The 15,168-nt window shown below is 37.5% G+C and overlaps 1 protein-coding gene across 12 annotated transcripts in view; it reads left to right on the plus strand.

Annotated features, from left to right (window-relative positions):
• MYCBP2 (MYC binding protein 2) overlaps window positions 1–15,168 on the plus strand; it is a 175,435-nt gene that overhangs the window by 70,172 nt on the left and 90,095 nt on the right. For all 12 annotated transcript variants that reach the window (XM_069008634.1, XM_069008629.1, XM_069008659.1 and 9 more), the window contains 7 exons: window positions 5,618–5,735; window positions 7,667–7,871; window positions 8,231–8,384; window positions 10,706–10,878; window positions 11,921–12,046; window positions 12,141–12,268; window positions 14,943–15,034. In XM_069008634.1, the coding sequence (XP_068864735.1) occupies window positions 5,618–5,735; window positions 7,667–7,871; window positions 8,231–8,384; window positions 10,706–10,878; window positions 11,921–12,046; window positions 12,141–12,268; window positions 14,943–15,034 (996 nt within the window). The remainder of the gene's footprint in view (window positions 1–5,617; window positions 5,736–7,666; window positions 7,872–8,230; window positions 8,385–10,705; window positions 10,879–11,920; window positions 12,047–12,140; window positions 12,269–14,942; window positions 15,035–15,168) is intronic.

The raw sequence follows: 15,168 nt of genomic DNA on the forward strand, positions 1-15,168 counted from the left end.
AGACTTTTGTCTCTTTAATTCTCCCTGCATATATGAGAATTACATTGAAGTCTCATTAAGATTTCATTATTTCTGTAAAATACTACATATACAATAACTCAAATAGTATGATATTGTAAACCTAGATCAACCTGTTCCTGTTTCATCATTGATAAGAGTTCACAGAATAATCGCAGATCACAGAATGTTCTGAGTTGGCAGGGTCCCACAAGGATCATCGAGTCCAACTCCTATGTGAATGGCCTGTATGAGGATCAAACCCACAACCTTGTTCTTACTAGCACTGTGCTCTGACCAACTGAGCTAATCTCAGTTCAGTTATGATAAAGTCTCATCTTTTGCTTATCAATTATCTCCCAAATGAAGTCTCTAAGCTTTGGTCTCAGCTGTGTTTTGTAGTCACTTGTTTTGGGTGTTGGCAGAGGAGTGATGTGCGATTTCTCTATGGTCAGTGGAAATAGGGAAGTCAACAGAGCAGAGGCTTACCTGACTAACCAGCCACTGCTTACATGCTTTAGGCATGCTTAGTAACTCTGTAAACTTGATCTCCATTGACTACAGTGAGAGCATAGGTGTCTTTAATGTGAGGCTCAATCTCACCCTTACTGTCTCATGCTTAGAGTCTTATCTCTTCATTAAAGTAAATAAAAAACCGGTGTCCTGTCATAAAAGGAAATGTGATTAAGGTCTTTGGACATGTACGTATGCTATATAGTGCACACAACGGGGGTTTCCATAGTAGGAATCTTTGAGACTTTGTGTATGTCCAGTAATGCTCAGTATCCTTATGTAAAAGGCATACAGAGCAGAGCATCCATGACCTGTCTTCAGTTCTTTCATTTCTCTTGTAGCAGCCAGGTGAAAATTAATAAACATCTATCCTCCTAATCTCTTTGAAGACTTCAAAACCTTTTCTTTTGTCAAGTTCCTGAAGAAATCTTCATCATCTTAAAACTTGCGTTGGATTCACTAAGCCAAAGGGGGAGATGGAAGAAAGAAAGTATACTGGAAATGTTGTCTTGTATTGGCTGCTGTGCCTCATAGTAGTCTCTGAACTGTTACCCCTACTCAGTTTGCATTAGACTGGTGAATACAGTCTGTGTTTCTGTCTATGGTGGAGTCATACCACAGACAAGTAGTTTGTTTTTCCTTCCTGGAAATTCTTGGGTAGTTGTTCCAAGGAACAATGGCTTAAACTAGCAATTCAACTTGCTATTAGAATAAGGCCCGTTTCTGTCTTAAAGACTGAAGAATTACACACAGCAGTGCCATTTGTACTGGTAACTTACTGTCACCTATTTCCAGCTTCGATGAAATCACTTGGCTTTTCAGAAGGCTTTGGAGCTATCTGGTGTATTTGTCAGTGTTTCAGGTGCTAAACCCCTACATCTGTTGCTTATTTAGATAGAAACTGGATGAAGACCAAATGTAGTTCCAAGTGAGATCCTAGAGGAGAATATGAAAAATCTTTGTGCTGCAGGATAATGCTTGACCAGAAGTAGAAGCTGAGGCGGTACAAGTGACTTGGCACTGACCATTGTATCTTTCTACATCAGACCCTAGAAAGTGTCTGAAAAAAGCCTTGAAGAAATTTGGAGTATGTCCTATGCATGAGAACTGGCTATAGTACTATATTGCTATTTAGCACCATCATTCAAATTATAATTTCTTCATTGATGTACTTCTTTTTCCAGCTTTAAGTAGAGATCTCTCCTCTGTCCTCACAGTAAGGGATTCAGAGAAGGAAACAGGGAATCCTTATGCAGAGTTCCACCTCAGTTGGGACGCAGTGGTGCTCAGATGGCCAGCTCCTGCCAGGTCAGTGGTATGTCAGTCATGCAGTGTGTCACATTGCCTGTATTGACCTCAGGAAGAGCATCATCTTCTGAATCCAGGAACTGATACTCTACTGTATTTCTGAGAGAGAGAAGAGAGAGGAGAAAAAAAAAATACTATTTAGGCATCCTTTCAGAGACTTTTGTCTTGCAGTATAAAGATTTAGTAGTGAGACTCTATTTTTAAAAGTCTTGATAATGTTCAAGTATTTTGAATTCTGAACACCTGTTCACACTTGCCTTTCTCCTTAATTAAGGGAATTTTGGACTCCTCTATTAGAGTATTGTAAACACCACAAATTCTTGCTCTACTTCAGTAGGAATGAGATAGATTACATGCCTTATCAGTAAGATGGAACCATTAAGTTAGTCTGTGTAGGCTTTTTGTTGTAAAATCCACAGCAGAAGCTGTTGATGAGCTATTCACTGCATGAAAGATTTGTCAGTCTGTGCTTATATTCTCAAATTAGATGCTGGTGTATAGAAACTCAGTGGAAGCAAGAAATGCTTTGCAGTATCTAATCTTGGTGAAAAATAGTATGTATTGTGGTCAGGTAAGCAAAGGCCTGTTTGTTATTGATGCTTCTCTCTGGAACTTAAAACTCGAGGATCTTTCTGTTATAGTTCAAAATTTGTCTGCATTTTTATGTACAAACTCTTGACTTCAGCACTCCAGTAGCAAGCACATGACCTGACAGTCAAGCTCTAGAAATGGAATGACTGAAGTGATATGGTCTAGATAGGATTTTGCTTCCAAAGGTTCAACAATAACATAAAACAAAACTGATCAGACCTTCCATAGATAGTCTGCTATGTTCCACTTGAAGATTAGAATAGAGACTATATCCTATTAATAACTCTAGGAGGGAAAAAAGTGTTCCATCATCTCTGTTTGTTAGGACCATTTTTCTAGGTGCATTTTCTGATTATTTTACTCCAATCGTGGAGTGCAGGTCATATTTACATCTTTTCACTAAAATTCCTCTAAAATGGAGTCATCTCTAAAATATAGAAATCTCCATTTTCTCTGGAATGAAATTGTCCAACTCTGCTTGCAAGGAACAGAAATTGCTACTGGTTTCCTTTTAGCCGCTACACAGTAACAGCTCCCAGTGAGCCCGTGTTTACAGCACCATGGCCAGCTGCCCCGAGTGACTTGTTCTGGGACCTGGCAGGCAGCTGTCGGCTGCATAAGTACCATGGACAGCGATTGTTCGAACAGGTCATGCATGATGAATTTTCAAAGATTACAACTGCTCTCAGAAATGTCTACCCTTTGGGATGGAAGAGGGTTTCCATGTGGACAGCCAGAATGCATCTGCACCTTCTTCAGGATCCTGAGTTAGCTGATGCATGTACGTCTGCTCAATTATTCAACAGTTGTTACGTTTTCCCAAGGGATCTCAGTTTACTTTCTGTATAGCTGAGGTTGGTCTTTTGTGATTGATCTGTCATATCCAGAAGCCAAAGATTCTGTGACTTTAAGACCAGCATGCCCTTCCACTCCATCCCAGAAGAATAAGTCCTTGTTTTCTTTGATTCAAATGGAGAAACCTTGGTTGTTAAAACTTTGCCAAGAATCTCAGACTCTTCAGTGTCTATTCTGAGCTTTCCTGTGTTGAGTTTCAGAGGGATAGGGAAATACTCAATGGTATCACAGGTTGTAAATTCCATGTGCACTAGCCAAACTGGCTTACTGTATTTTTTGAAATCCTTTTTCCTTTAATGAAGTGAAAACTAGTTTTCTGCAATTCATGTTTATTTTGTGATGTAATCAAGTGCCTTAAACTTTTTTTTCTGTAAATGAACTGATAGATTGTAGTTGGCCATTCCAAAGGCTGGGTGATCTTAATTAAAAAGCCATTTAAGAGGATAATGTATTTCATCTCTCCACATTAGATGCTTAGTTGATTTTGTTCTGCTGTTGCCAAGAGGCTGTGAAACACACCATTCATATAACTTTGCTGATAGATTCAGCTGGAAAAACAGAAAGATAAATAGTTATGATGATAATAGCTTAGTTTTTAAGCATCAAACAGATGAAATATTTGCTTTTTTTATGAACTTATGATTGATGTTCCGTGCCTGCAGCTATCATAATTTTAAGGGAGGAGAAAAAAAACCTCTTATGATAAAAATACTTCCTTTTAACAGGAATGCTTTTGGATTAGTTACTAGTTATGTTTTATTTATATTTTGATGTCTTTTTGAGTTTCCTTAATGAGAGGCAAATTTTAACTTCTTGTTTTTAAAATTCCATCATTGGTGTTGCTGAATTTTGCTCTGTGTCTGTGTATAATCATAGTGATGTCCAAATCCATGTGCCTGTAGACCAAGAAAGCTCCTAAATTTGAGTTATTATCCTAGATTTGTCATGGTATACGCTCTGTTTTATTTTATTCTGCCCTTCAGTCCCTCCATCTTCACTAGTCACCCTAATGACTACAATGAAAGCTACATTTACCACCAAAGAATAATTTTGCTGTGAACCTATGTTCCTCCTTCTTCAGGTCATCAAACTATCTTCATGCTGCATTCCACATTTTCATATCTGTTATCTGTTCACATCTTCCCATCTATCCTTTTTCTGCTGAACACATGATACTTCACCTTCCTCATACTTTCTTGACTTCTATTTTACCTATAATTCAGCCAGAATCAGAACTTTGAGATGAACTATCTTTTTGCACAGCAGCTGCTAAACAATCACTAGGTAACTGTGGGCTGACCCTTTTTTATTCCAGTGTAAAACAACCTGTTCTTATTTTAGATTAGCCTGCTTTTGAAAGGCTGTGTTTGAAAGCAAGTTCAAATAGTTCTACTGTTATCCTCTGTATAACTCCAAGTCTAGTTTCCAAACATAAAATTTTATGGGAATAACTTTTTCTTCAAATTTACAGTCTTTCTCACTCCACAGGAAGTTTGAAGTCTAGGTAGATGTTCATTATGGGATTCAAAGTCTTGTAGGTTTCTGTTCAGTTTGTTGGGATTGAAATCAAAATTTAGTATCGCATACTACTTTTTATCTCTTGTGATCTTTCAGTTTGAAGTCATCAGTTCAAATTTTCTGTGTATCTTGAACGTTTTTCCCTTCATTTTTACTGAAATGGAAAGTTTGTTTTCTTATGCCTGTCCATATTTGGGAGACAAATGGATTAGACCTTTTCATATCTCTCTGGAAAATAGTTTGGAGAGGTCTATTCTTTATTGAATCTGAGTTTGATGGGAGAGGAGCTGATGGATAGGAGTAGACCTTTATTTCTTTTATAATTCCCTAGCCAGTGATCTTGAGAGGGCTGTAGCAATATTGCTTCTGGTAACTGTACTAGTCTATCAGCCATATAAAGCTTTGATTGCTTCCAGGGGTTTTTTAACTGCTTAAGTAGAGTTCTCACAACATATTCTACTGCTACATTTCATTGCAATATATTTTGTATTCATACAAAAATATACACGTTTATTATTACAATATATTATTGTATCTACACAGCTGTAATTCTACAATTATATATTAATAATTCTTACTCTATGCTAATTTATGAGTTTAACTGAAGGAGAGGGTCCTTGATCCATTTTCCTGTAGCAGAAGGGCATAAACTTAACTAACTGGTGCAGTCTTTCAAACCTTTGTTTTAATAAGTAAGATGTTTCTTGGCTCTGATTTGCTATAGTATGTGAATCAAGTGGATATATTACAGTGATTGAAATATTTGTAATGCTAATGTATGTTTTAAATGCTACATGACCGTGTATTGATATAGAATTAATTTATTTTTATTTAGGGGATGTCCCACTCTGGTGCAAGCATTACCAGGTCCTAGTACACAAGTTACTGCTGGGAGCAACCATACAGCTATTCTCTTAATGGATGGCCAGGTTTTCACATTTGGAAGTTTCTCTGTAAGGAAATGTTACTTGCTTATGGGAATAAGCTAGTAGTTAATGTGTTGTTCAGAGACCTTCCAACGTGGCTTATACTTGCTGTTATAGAACTGTGTATGACTTCTGCATGTCTTTTGTGCCTGTTATATTTTAAAATGTAGCCTTTAACATTGTTCTGGTTAGAAAAGCATAATGCCAGGAATTCTGGGTGGGTTTTTAATATTAATGAAGATGGTGATTTAAAACAGTGTTATTTTATAAGGTGCACCAGTTTTCTCAAACTCTTACTGTTTCAAGCTTGATTCTAAGTAAATGTTGCCTATTCTATTACCGGTCTCCATCTGATAGAAAAAGGTGCCCTGGTTTCTTTCATAGAAACTGCAGCGAGTTGCAGAAGTTCTGCTTACACTTGAGGGGAGGGGTTATTGCTCAGTGTAACACAGCACAACTCCAGTAGCCTTCTTTCATATCCACATGGTGTATATTTTCCCATGTCTGTGTGGAATTCATTCTTATTTTCACTAAATTAGCATTTAAACATTGTTTACTTCCCTTTGTGCCTCCCTGTGATTGCAAAGATGCCCCTCATAGCGATCTCTGCAGTAATCTGTTGTTTTCACGTTCCCTCTAATGTTTTTATTGGGGTCTTTTTTGCAAAAGCTAGAATATAGGTATTGAGCTATTTTTACGTGCTTTAAAAACTATGTACTTCCAAACACAACAGAAGAGAAATTTAACCTTTTGAAATCTTTTGACCAAAAAATTAAAAAGTGAAGGCTGAAATTTTGGAAGCAAAAAGTCATATTTTGAATTAGAAGTGAGTAATATTTTGTTGTTTTTCAAACTTTAAGCAAGAGCTTTGGTGTCTGTGTTCCTGTCAAAACTGACACAGACATGTAAAGGTTTAAGCTTTGTTGTCTTGCAGGGAAACCTGGCCTCTGAAAAACCAAGTTCACTCTCAGAAATGGGATAGAAAACCTTGTCAGTTGACTGAGGGGTTTTTTCCGTTCTCTAAAAGAAAAAATAGATTTAGGCCTTATTTAGACCACTTGTTTTTTGTGTCTGGTTTTAATATTTTAGTGCTTAAAAGTTTGCTGAAAGCTTCATAGTCAGGACAAAATCAAAACAAAACATGTTACTTGAAAATGTCTTCACTAGATTTACCTACAATATGAGGAAAGAAAACTTAGTAATGTGCTGGACAGAAGACATTTGCTGTATATACGTGTTTCTTTTCTCTAATCACTTCTTTGGCATGCAATACATTTTCTGTGCCTGAGAGGGAGGTAGATGGAGCTTGAGCAGGTTTATTGCAGCAGTTCTTTCTACGTTCTTAGGTGCAGCATGGGAACTGTTGGTCCTTCTCAGTAGCTAGTTATCCATAGAGGTATGGCCCTAGATCTCCAGATAAGTGTTCACAAGCATGTGTAGAAGTGATTGCTGAGGCACTTTACACTTTTCTTTAGCTCAAGTTTGACTTGCTCATCGATTTCTAGGTGCTTTTGAGAGGTATTTGCTCTAAAAAACTTAGTCTGTGTAAGTTCAGAATTGAGTGGAACTTAGACTGTCTCTATCTGAAAATAGATTTTTTTTTTGTATGAATGTATTCCTTGTTTATCACTGATGTTAATTAGATATTGAACACTGTAGGAAAATAATACTTTTATATTTGATTCTGAAGATAGAGAGGAGGTTTATGCATGATGGAGAGTTTGAGTTGCATTTAACAAAAAGTTTTCTCAAAAACCTACCTGAGAAGGGAGGAGTATATCTGTCAGTAACTTGTTCCTTGTAGTTAAATACGTAATGCTTTGCCTGGACCAGCCATTGCATTTTGAAGGTAGTTTTGTGGTAAAGTCTTCCAGTTTAGCAGTTTTGTATGATGAAACTATTGAAGTCATTTATCCGTCTTTCAGACTTACTCACTGATTCTTGCATTCTTTCTACAGAAAGGTCAGCTTGGCAGACCAATTCTGGATATGCCCTACTGGAATGCAAAACCAGCACCTATGCCTAATATAGGCTCCAAATATGGGCGCAAAGCTACATGGATTGGAGCGAGTGGAGACCAGACTTTTCTCCGGATTGACGAAGCTCTCATTAATTCTCATGTGCTTGCTACATCAGAGATATTTGCAAGCAGGCATATAATAGGCAAGAACTCTTCTATATTATTTTAAATGCTCATGGAAGTACTGGAGAAAAAAATGAGTTCAGTTGTGTAAACAATAGAGGAGCAGCAAGTCAAAAACAGGAATGGAAGGAATGAAAATATTTTGGCCTTCTAGTTTTACTGCATATGATGATCCTGGCTTCTTTAGAAATATATTTTTTATTAAAAATAATAATGTAAAAGTCTAACCTTCACTTGCATTTAGATCTTACTACTCTTTAGTTTTTTGTTGTAGCAGTATATCTGTTCTTCCCTACTGTATTACATGGCATTTTCTACGCATGAAGCAATAATGAGTGGAGTCTTCACATTTGTTTGCTCTTTTTGCTCCCTAATCTAGGTTTGGTACCAGCTTCAATATCAGAACCTCCTCCTTTTAAATGTCTTCTGATAAACAAAGTAGATGGCAGTTGCAAAACATTCAATGATTCTGAGCAGGAAGACCTTCAAGGTTCTGGTGTGTGTCTGGATCCTGTCTATGATGTTATTTGGAGGCAAGTGTGGATTACAGCTATTAAACTAGTAATAGAGAAATCCTTTAAAAAATACTTTGCAAGGCTGGAGATTTGATTATTAAATTTACTCATTACTTATTTTCCCAGTAAATGAAAAACAATTTTTAGTCTTCCATAAATATTTTTCACATTTTTTGGATGGTTTGTTCAAGTAAGCCCAGAACAAACGTGTTCTCTTGCCTGCATTTTTAAAATTTCTTTTTTGCATCATTCTCATTCTAGTCTCATAATATTTTGGGGATTTTAATCTGTTCTGTTTCGTTACTCTCTTTATTCCCTCTTCTCCATCTACTTAACACTTGACTGAATAACTTCCCTGCCATATTCAGCTGCCATATGTGTGTGTCTTAAACTGCTCTTCTGTCAGGTATTGGTGGTTAAGACTTGAATAGAAGAAGGGGTGGAGCAATGGTATTTTTTTTCAGTTTTGACATTTTGGGAGGTTAAAATAAAGGTTTTTATTTAGATGGCATAGACATCAGACTAACTGTATTTATTTCAGTCTTTGGAATGGAGTCTTTGAGCAAGTGTAGATAATAAGCCTTTGTTCCAAAGCAGAATAATAATATCCAGTTCTTCTGTAACAATTTAAAAGCTATGTTAGCTAGGATTTAGGAGAGAAATCTGAACTTCCTTCTGAGTTCAAGAAGTTGATGATGTTTAAATTGTTTGAACAAAACAAGTTAGAGTAACGCAGGGAACCAGCTAGTCGCCATTCATCTGGAAAAGACTGTATCTCATAGGAGCATGTCTTTAAAAGCTACTTGCATGCTACTTTGGATATCTTCATCCAAAATTGAAATTCAAGAATTTAACAGCCAATTAACATGGAAGCACATGTTTGCCTAACACATTTGTTTATGACATAGGAAGTACCTTGGATGGTTGCAGTTCTGCATTATGCACAAGCCCAGGATTGGTTGAATCTCATGGGCTAAGTACCAGTTCTTACTTAAATTATGCTGACATTAGAGATAAGAGTAGCACCCATATCCCTTAGAGCTCTGTATTTTCAGCATGTTTAAATCCACTGAAAGACTCGATGAGTGAAAAAACTCAGTTATCAATGTCCATGGGAACACAGCAAGTTTCACAGGAGGCAAGGTAATGATACTCAACTTGTAGACAATAAATTGGTTGTTCAGCTTGAGGAAGTCCAAAGTCATGTTAGATTTTTATTATGGGTAAACATGAATTGAGGTGTTTTACAGTCTTGCAGTATTTTGGGGACTGTAGACCTAAATCTAGAGCTTAAATACTTAACAGAAGAGTGGATTTATTTCTCTGTTATATTCCATTCTTGTTCAATAGAAAATTCTGAAACAGTCTGAAGAAGAGACATGTTAATAATTATGCCTATTAGTAGTTAAATACTTGGTATATTGTTATTTCTGGACATTCTAATTCATGCCTCTTTAAATGATGAATTCAGTTTCTTGTACAGAAACAGAATTCTGATGACATACATTTTAAACATTTCTTCAAAGCTTTGTGACCTAATCTTTTAGTGAAATTCAAGCAGTTGTGTCATGTCATATGTGTGTATAAATTTGAACATTGCTATCTTACTGAAATCCTGAATACGTATGGTGCCCTTTAATATTTTTAGTTAAAAAAACTATTTCTTTCTCCATTAGATTTTTAAAAGCGTACCAAGTGAAAATGCCTTTTGTGCTTATACAGAACACTCCCATAGACTTGTCTTCTTACTGTTTCTTCCTTTTACATAGTGGTTTCAAAGATTTCATTTTCTATGTGTTAATCTCTATTATAGAAAGTCTCTGTATTCCCTTGTTTATGCTGCCCTTTTTTATAATTCCTTAAAAACTCATGAGGCAATGTTACTCATTTAAAAAAGCCCAAACAAAATATGTTGGATTCCTCAAGATTTTTTTACTCTTATTTGAAGGTAAGCCTTTTACTTTCACTTGGCATCTTTATAATTTTTGAGCACATCTGCCATTCTGTTTAGTACTTTGCTAGTTACTTCATACTTCTTAATAGACAATACTGTGTTAACATTTATTAGCTTTGAGAAATGACTTAAAATTTTCTGAAATTTGTAAACCCATTATATGACTGTTTGGCTTAAAGTACAGTAATGTTTTTGTATCTTTTCATTTGCTGGAGTGTTAAGCTAGTAAAGTTTTCATGTATTTGCAGTAGTGATGCTCAATTTCAGAAGTTTATACCAGCAGATCTACATTTTACATTAAATCTTAAAAATGTAATTATCAGTTAGATTTTGTATTTTTTCAGTAGATGAAAGGTTTTGTTCATTCTGTTTTTTCTTGCTCTAGGTTTTGCCCGAATGCCAGGGAACTGTGGAGTTACAATGCAGTAGTTGCAGATTCCAGGCTTCCCTCAGCTCCAGACATGCAATCCCGGTGTAGTATTTTGAGTCCAGAACTTGCTCTGCCAACAGGTTCCAAAGCTCTAACCACCAGATCTCATGCAGCTTTGCATATTCTAGGTATGATGAGTCAGAACCTTAGATGAAATAAAGTAACCTAACTTCATGTATAAACAAACTAATCTAAAAACTTCCTGACATTTTTCAGTTAAAATTTTACTGTAGTCTTTCACCATTGCTCTTAGTGCTTATAATTTGGCTGATGTCGTTATCTTCTGCAATCTTAATGATGCTGGAGGATTTTAGAGTTCTGGTGGAACTTGTTAGATGCCAGCATAATAAAGTAAGAGACCTTCCTAGATGATCTTTTTGGAAAGACTGCAGATTAAAGTAAATGCTCTTAACCTGGAATCTCAAAAAAAAAGAACTCAAACCTGAAAAAGTGCTCTTCAATAAGTTACTTCTATTTTAAAGTAAATGCAGTATATAAAATTAAAATATAATCTTTGCAATGTTGTATAATGAGTCACTAAGAGAAATATGATTTTCTTTTGTAGGTTTTTTTGTAGTCTGAAAATGCAAAAATTAATTCCACTGTGTTCATGTATAAGCTATACTTCAAAGCACAGCTTTGGAAGTGATTTTAACTCACTTGTCCACTGATTGTGATAAGTCATCTGTTCCTTGACCTACTCACTTCATTGTGTGCTAGAGATGGATAACTTTCAACCTGAACAGTACTTTTTTGTGTCTGAGTCAAAGTAAGGCATGTTTCATACCCATGTGTATGAAAGAAACACCTTTTGTGAAGACTTTAAAATCTCCTCCTAATTCAGTTACTACTTCAAATCTTTTTGTGTAATACTGTAAGTGTAAAAAGGAAAAAAATTGTCACCGGCAATTTATTTGCCATTGGAAAAGTTGCACAGTAGATTTAATCACATTTGTTATTCTGGATAATAAATTAAGTGAAGTTGACTTCAGTAGCAAGCCTTGAGAGTCTGCAGCAATGACCCCTTTACCTCATCAAAAGTATAAGGCTACTCAGTATCGTGTGTGGTTTAGGGACAAAACAGATTGCTTTGATTTTCTTAACTAGTATTCATTTCCATTTCAATCAGCAGTGAGAAATTTTGGGTTCTTTTTGGTTGCTTTCTTTTAGGTTGCCTTGATACGTTGGCTGCTATGCAGGACTTAAAAATGGGTGTTGCAAATACCGAAGAAGAGACTCAAGCAGTAATGAAGGTTTATTCTAAGGAAGACTATAGTGTTGTTAACAGATTTGAAAGTATGTACACACTAAAATTTTATAACAAAAGCTGATCAGCTTGTACAACAAAAGACTAAGATTAATTATATTTTCCCTGGGGGTTTTTTTGCAGGTCATGGAGGAGGCTGGGGTTATTCAGCCCACTCAGTAGAAGCTATCCGTTTCTGTGCTGATACAGATATTTTGCTAGGTGGTCTTGGTCTTTTTGGTGGTAGAGGTGAATACACTGCTAAAATAAAGGTAGGAATTTTTATTTTGTTTAAGCAATATTAAAATCAAAACTTCAGTAGTACTGTCTAAAACCACAATTAGTTTTATTTCTTGGTGAATGAGTGGTTTACTGTATGTGTAAAGCATCATGCAGGTGCAGTGGGTGAAGCAGAGAGCTGAGAATTACTGTTCTTACTTGTCATGAATTGGCCCATTCTTACCTTCACTAAATGCTGTGCCATCCTAGAGATACCTTGGGCAGGTGTGTTAGTGGGCCGAATGCTTCTGTGATCTATTTACACAGAGCTCCAAGGTCCACCAGCAGAAAATTGGTGTTGTGGGCTTCAGGTTAAAATCACATCCTACGTGATGCACAAGGAGCTGTTCTCAAAAGCAGAAATCAGGAGCCATTGCTTTCCATTTTCCCTGCCACTTCTTTCTCAAGACTGCTCTCTGTCTAGCTTCTGGGCTGGGATTCTTCAACTGAGAGCAAACAGCACCAAATACAATTAACTCTGTGCCAAATGTAGGTGGAGCATGTGTGATGATTATTTTAAAATAAATAAACCTGGCTTTGGATAAATAAATCTCACAGAAACACACACTGTGGTAACAGAGCTCTGGTTTTGGTTAGCTGTCCTCTTCTCCTATATTCAATAAGGATTTTGGTAACCCCATGAAAAACAATTGTAAAAGAAGATGTTACAGCTGAGATTTCTATTAGATGTTTGTATTTGTATATTCAGGACATGTTATTGTTACTTGTCATTTAGTGGGTCATGGAGTTTCTTCCTCTGTTTTCAGATGAATAGGTATTGAGATTTGTTCTAGGGAAATGGATGACACATGCTTAGCAATAACATTTGCATAAGTCAACAGGAAATCCAAAATAAGTAGTTGCACTTTATTCTAGTTTAATGTAACAACTGAGAATTGCAAATGACTGATTACAGCCAAGAAACTTAAAGTTAGTTGTGCTAACTTAAAGTTTTAAATGCTAGAGGTAATAATGGTATTAAAATACTCCAGTACTGTATTTTCAACTTTTTTAGTATTATCTTACATCCAAGATAAGATTTGCCAGACTTGCGAGAAATAAACAGTGTATTAAATTGGTATTTGCAAGAGAAGTCATAGACGTGTATTTTGGTCCTTTGTCAAACTCACCAAACCACAGAAATTTTTTTTTAGTAAGAAAATGAAGTTCTCTTAGTAAAGGTGTTATGTTTTGTCCCAGTTACCAGCTGCTTATAATGTGTCCTGGGCTGATGTTACAAAGCTGCTTTATTCCTTAACTGTCTGCTTAATGCCCAAGGATGCTGTGCCTTTCAGATGGACCCAGGGTGTGGTGGCCAGTGAACATACATTACAAGGGACAGAGAGTTCTCAGTAAGACAAGTCCCCAGTACCACAAGAACCACTTTATGTTAGGGTGACCAGAAAGGCTTCTCCCAAGATGCCATGTTCTGTTGTGTGAATCTATCCCAGTTTGGATTCCCCGGTTGGCTGTCAGCCTCTACCCCTCATCACTCCCCCAGAGCTTCCCCATTGGTCCCTGTTCCCTAGTCCTGCCCTTTCCCCGCCCCTGGATAAAACTGTGAGCTGCGGGATCATGTTGGTGTTTGCCTCTGCACCCTTCGCCAGCGTAGCAGCAATGAATGCTCCTGGCGGAACGCACGGAAATGCCCTTCTCGGCTCTTTGGTACCGAGTGCATTACTGAGCCCACCCGTGCGGCAGTGGGGGCACGCGGGGCCCCACGGAGCCGGGCAGGGACGGTATTACCGGGGGGTGGGGCCGGAGCCACAGGACCCCGAGTGAGGGGCGGTTGAACAGCTCAGCCCAACAGCTCGGGGCCTCCAGGGTTTTGGCAAGGCCTGGGAGGAGGGAGTGCGCTGGGAGCGCTGTGCTGCTTTTTTGTTTTTTTGTGTTCTGGCTAGCTGGGAAAAGGTTCTGTTGGTTTTTTCTTGTTTTTTCCCTTTCCTTCCCCATGCCTCACTGCCTCCCTTCCCTCCTCGCCGATCTGGGGAGCCTGCGGAGGTGGGCCCGCGGGGAGGCCCCGGCTGGTCCGAGCCCACGTGTCTGTTCCCTCTCTGGGAATTTGTTGGGTTTTTTTTGTTGTGTTCTACCCTGTTTTGTTTGTGTGTTAATAAACAGTTTGGGGTTTTTTTCCCACTTTCACTTCTTGTGACCCATTTGTCTCATTGATGGAGGAAAAGGGGAGGCCCTTGTCCCTTTGGAGGAGGCCCTCATTCCAGAGCGCTTCCTCCTAATATTTTGTCTCCAACAACCGAGACAAACAATATTAACTATCTCTGCTAAACTGTCAAGCTGTCCCTTTCCAGAGAAGTTGAGTATATCTTATGTTTATACTATATAAACATTTCAGTCTGTGATGGAAAACCTGCACCTGCTGGCCAACTTTGCCTTTTTTAGATGCTGTGCTTGTGTCTTTCTTGCACGATTTAGGGAGTTTTTCCCCACCTTAAAAATATATCTGGACATAAGGCTGGGAGGTAAGCGTCAACTGCTACTTCTTAACAGTTAATGCCTGACTTCCAAATGGGATTTTGCCTGTCAGTGATATGAAGTAGTAGTTATTTTTGGGAAGGGGAAGGAAGAGAAGTGTACAGTTTCCAGAATTGCCAGACAGGAAAAAGTAGTATTATGAGGTTTCTAACTCCCAATTTTTTCTTACTTCACCAGTTGTTTGAATTGGGCCCAGATGGGGGAGACCATGAGACGGATGGAGACCTCCTTGCTGAGACAGATGTCTTAGCATATGATTGTGCTGCCAGGTAAGATGTTTAGCTTACCTACTTATACTTGCTTCTTGATCTTTATTTTTACTTTCCCCATACACATTTAAAAATCACTTTAAGTATCAACAGAGATGATCTATATCATTAGAATTTTGTAGCAAGTGATATAA

This window comes from Aphelocoma coerulescens, chromosome 1 (assembly GCF_041296385.1).
Source record: "Aphelocoma coerulescens isolate FSJ_1873_10779 chromosome 1, UR_Acoe_1.0, whole genome shotgun sequence".
NCBI classification, from domain to species: domain Eukaryota; kingdom Metazoa; phylum Chordata; class Aves; order Passeriformes; family Corvidae; genus Aphelocoma; species Aphelocoma coerulescens.